The sequence below is a fragment of the Elephantulus edwardii genome, unplaced genomic scaffold (genome assembly GCF_000299155.1).
Source record: "Elephantulus edwardii isolate Elephantulus edwardi_28Jun2011 unplaced genomic scaffold, EleEdw1.0 scaffold00011, whole genome shotgun sequence".
Taxonomy (NCBI): Eukaryota; Metazoa; Chordata; class Mammalia; order Macroscelidea; family Macroscelididae; genus Elephantulus; species Elephantulus edwardii.
Genome location: NW_006399761.1, coordinates 12977545 through 12981679, shown reverse-complemented (window position 1 = coordinate 12981679; position 4135 = coordinate 12977545). Strand labels below are relative to the sequence as shown.

The 4135-nt window shown below is 58.5% G+C and overlaps 1 protein-coding gene across 3 annotated transcripts in view; it reads right to left on the bottom strand.

The window, feature by feature from the left end:
• Nucleotides 1-4135, bottom strand: part of SPTBN1 (spectrin, beta, non-erythrocytic 1) — a 166285-nt gene that overhangs the window by 42449 nt on the left and 119701 nt on the right. For all 3 annotated transcript variants that reach the window (XM_006880924.1, XM_006880923.1, XM_006880925.1), the window contains exons 12-13: nucleotides 1593-1746; nucleotides 59-929 (exon numbers count right to left, since the gene is read on the bottom strand). In XM_006880924.1, the coding sequence (XP_006880986.1) occupies nucleotides 59-929; nucleotides 1593-1746 (1025 nt within the window). The remainder of the gene's footprint in view (nucleotides 1-58; nucleotides 930-1592; nucleotides 1747-4135) is intronic.

Genomic DNA, 4135 nt, shown 5'->3' with positions numbered 1-4135 from the left:
CGGGGGCGGGGCTCCGGGGTCTACGGGGGCGGGGCTCCGGGGAGGGCTGGCAGCTCACCTGTGCTGGATCACCTCCAGGTCCTCCAGCTTCTCGGGGATCTGCATGTTGTTGAGCCACTGCTCCTTCTCGTCGATCCAGAGCTCGCAGGCGTCGGCCTCGCTGAACATCTTGTAGAGCGCCAGCGTGTCCTGCAGGGCCTGCTTGCGCAGGCGCGTCAGCTCGGCCACCTCCCGGTAGCGCTCCTCCACGCCGGCCAGGCGGCCGCGCACCTCGGGGGACTCGGCGTGCTCCTGCGGCAGGGCGCCCGCCTGCTCGTGCAGCGAGTCGATGGTGGGCCGGTAGTTGGCGATCTCCTCCGCCACGTCCTTGTGCTTCCTGACCAGCGACTGCGTCGAGTACTCGTCGTGGCCCACGTCGTTGCTGGACACGATCTTGAGGATGTCCAGCATCCAGGCGTCGATGTCGTCGGCGTCCGCCTGGAACTGGTGCAGCAGCGACGCCTCCTCCAGCCGCTTCTTGCGCACGGCCGACAGCTGCGCCAGGCTGGCCCATTGCTCGCGGATGTCGGCGATGCGCTCGCGGATCTTCTCCGAGCCGAAGTGCTCCTCGGCGATCATGTCCTCGCCCTCCTTGATGGCCTGCTCGAAGTGGCCGCTGCGGCCGCTCATCTCGTCCTCGAAGGCCCGGTGCTTGCTGAGCAGGCGCATGACGCTGGTCAGGTCCTTGCCGTAGTCGTCGGAGGAAAGGATCTTCTCCTTCTCCCGGATCCAGCCCTCCTCCTCGGCCATCTCCCAGAAGAACTTCCAGAGGCGCCGCGACTCCTCCAGGCGGGCCCGGCGCTCGGCCGCCAGCTGGCAGAGCTCCTGGTAGCAGAAGTCCATGTGTGCCACGCGGTCCCGGATCACCTGCGGGTCGCAGGGCTTGTAACCTGCAACACCAAAGTGGGGTGTGTGAGTGACCCACGGAGTCGACCGGGGCTCCAGCAAATCCCAGCTCGCCCTGTTGCTATAAGATCGTGGGTTTGACTCTGACGAAGGGGCTGTGTTAGGAGCGATGGCAGTGAGAGCAACCTGCAGGACCCTGAGTCGGGAAGGGTAGTGATACACATCTCCCCACTCCCCTTGCTAGTGTTCAGCTAGCAATCAAGAAAGGACATGAATCATGTGAGAGGAGAGAGCAGGGCTGAGCTTTTTCTCCAACAAGCAAGTCCAAATCCTTCCAGCTAACAGGAGGCAGCAGCAGGGAGAGGTGTGAGGGGCAGGAGATGCTGGGGCAGCCACCCCAGGCCACTGGGACGTGGACTGGCAGGTCAGCACTGCCAAGTGTGAGACCACTGGAGAGCCGGCCGCATGGGGAGCATCTGAGGGGGAAACGGCACGTCTGGTTCATTTTGCAACTACAGCTCAGCTTCAGTGCGTCCGGAAGGCTCCTCTGTGCATCTAACGCCCCTCCAGGGAACCAGCTCACGAGGGACCTGCAAAGCTGCACTAACTGCAAGGTGCCTCACTGCTACGAGGACAACCAGCCGTGTCTGGTTTCACGTCCTGTTCCCCTGGGGGCCGGGAGGCCACGCGGAGCAGCCTGCCCTCACCTTCTCCATCGGTTGCGAACTTCTGTGCTGAGGCGTTGACGCCCCTCACCCGCTCAGCCTGGATTCCAATGTCCGCTTCCACCAGGGCATGCTTCTGCAGCAGGTCTTCCACGCCCAGCAAGTGTTTGCCGTAGTCTTGAGACAGTAGTAGCACCTGTGAGGAAGTCGTTGTCATGAGGTACCTCTGAGCTGACCACAACTCTAGGTAGGCACCTCGGCAGACCTGAGTCTTGCCCTGTCCTGAGCCACCTCCACCATCTCCAGTCCTGAATCCACCTCCCCACCCATCAAATTCACTGAGCCAATCCATCCTGTTAAGGGTCTTCCTCTCTGTCTCTTTTCCCCAGTACAACATGTAAGGAGAGACAGGTCCTTGGAGAGGGACATCATGCTTGGTAGGGTGGAGGGACAGCACAGGAGGGGGAGGCCCTCTTGGAGGTGGATTGATTCAGTGACTGGGGTAATCGGGATGGGTGTGTCGGAGACAGTGTGACTGGACAAGGAGAGAGCAGCGTTTAGGGCTGTTGTATACAGGGTGACTATGACTTGACAGCACATAACAACAACAACGTCTCTTCCCAGGGACTGGCCCTCCTGACAACATGCCCAAAGAATGAGCAGAAGGGGACGTCTGAGACCTAGAACCAGGACTTCAGCATGACTGGATCCTTGGACAAGCCACCAAGGACACCTCCCCACAGCTCTCCACGATCCCTACACCTTCAGAGAAAGGGGACGATGAACAAACAGAGTGGAAGCAATCTGGAGGCCAGCATCATGGGTGACACAGAGCCTTGGTGAGAAGGCTTATAAACCCTGTCTTCAAGAAATACGTTGGCGGTCACGCTTAGCGGTCACGCTTAGCAGTCACCAGCGACTTCTTGGGGAACTCTGGTTGCCTAGCAGCAAGAAACTGCACTGCAATCCTGAAGGCACATGGTTTGAGGTCACCAGAGGGTTCACGGGAGAAGCATGGGCAGTCTCCTCCAGTGCGATTAACTGCCTCTGAAAAACCACCACCCTGAGGGCCAGCTATGGTCGGTTCCGACTCTATGGTCGGAACTTCTTTAGTTTAAATGTGAAGCCCTCGCCCCTGGTTTTTCTTTTGTTTCCTCCGTCAGCTAGCCAAACCCAGGGACCTCGTCCCACATCCTCTCCAGACGGAACTTCTGCACTTTCACTTCAGAGCCGAGGTCTCTGGCCCAGCCTCAATCACACTGTGGGCTCTGATTTATAAAACAAGGAGCCTTCCTGCTCCATTTTATGGGTCTTCCTAATTTCAGAGGTAAAGAAAGACCATTACCTCCGGGTGTTATAACTTGGGACAATAGGGCGGAAAGCAAATGGCATCAGATGACTTTGCCCCTTTGCCAGAAATAGTTCAAAAGCTGATCAGAAGACGTATTTCCTGGAAGGAAATCCCCTGCACGAGGCCAGCTTGGGAACACGGCGTACTGAGCTGAAGAACCCTCACGCACAGTCTGGAAAGGCTGTGATCTCTCTACGAGGCTAAGAGCACTCCAGGAGGAGAACCAGACATGGGCATCCTTTCACGGCCTAGACCAAAGGACGCCAGCAGACAGCAGGTCTCCTCCCAGGGGGACAGAAAGCGGGAGCTCTGTGCTCAGCCTTCAGCTTCTGCAGCCGTGACCACCACGTCTGGTCCGAGGACCTCTGTGCATTACTGTTACGCTAATCCTTATGATCCCAGGGTGAGGAAGACAAACTACAGTCCCAAGAGATGCGGTAACTCGGGTACCCATAGTCTGAATGCTAGGACCCTGGCTCCAGACGGGCTGGGGGTGTTCCCACTGCCTGTTCTCTGAGCTGCTCCCTGCTGACATCAGAACTCACACACAGAGATGAGGGCAGGACAAGGAGTCAGCTCAACATCAGAGGATTTAAACCAAACAGAGCCACACTCAATGGGCTCCTGACAGAGGTTCGTTGTTGACAGATGTGGTCCCGTCGAGTTCACTGTAAGCCAGCGACCCTGTGAACAGCAGATCTGAGCCCTCTCCTGTGCCGTCCTCAGCCTCTCTGACAGGCTCGAGTCCACTGCTGCAGTCCCCACTGGCAATCCATCTCCTTAAGGGTCTCTCTTTCTCTGACCATCTTTCCCAGGGTATCTTTTTCCAAGGACAGCCCCTCCTGACCAGATGCCCAGATCTTCCCTAGAGGACACACAGCCCGGGAGCTCGTTAGCAGCAAGCGTGGTGAAACAAACGCTGTCTCCCGTGCTTTGGGCATGTGGGCAGGAGGGGCCTGTGCCTCCGAGGAATGTGTCTGCAGAGGAATTATCTAGAAACCAGATCGGAACGGGGTCATACTCCTTTCACAAGCTAGCTGCCTGCCACCAGTGTCACAATTCACCAGTGAGCTCACCATCGTCCTGTGGGTGGCCACAGGGCACCTGTCTCGCCTTGCAGGGCAGGGAGCTAGGGGCATCCGCCTGGCCTTGAGGGGCAGGGAGTTAGGGGCGCCTGTCTGGCCTTGAGGGGCGGGGAGTTAGGGGCACCCGCCTGGCCTTGAGGGGCAGGGAG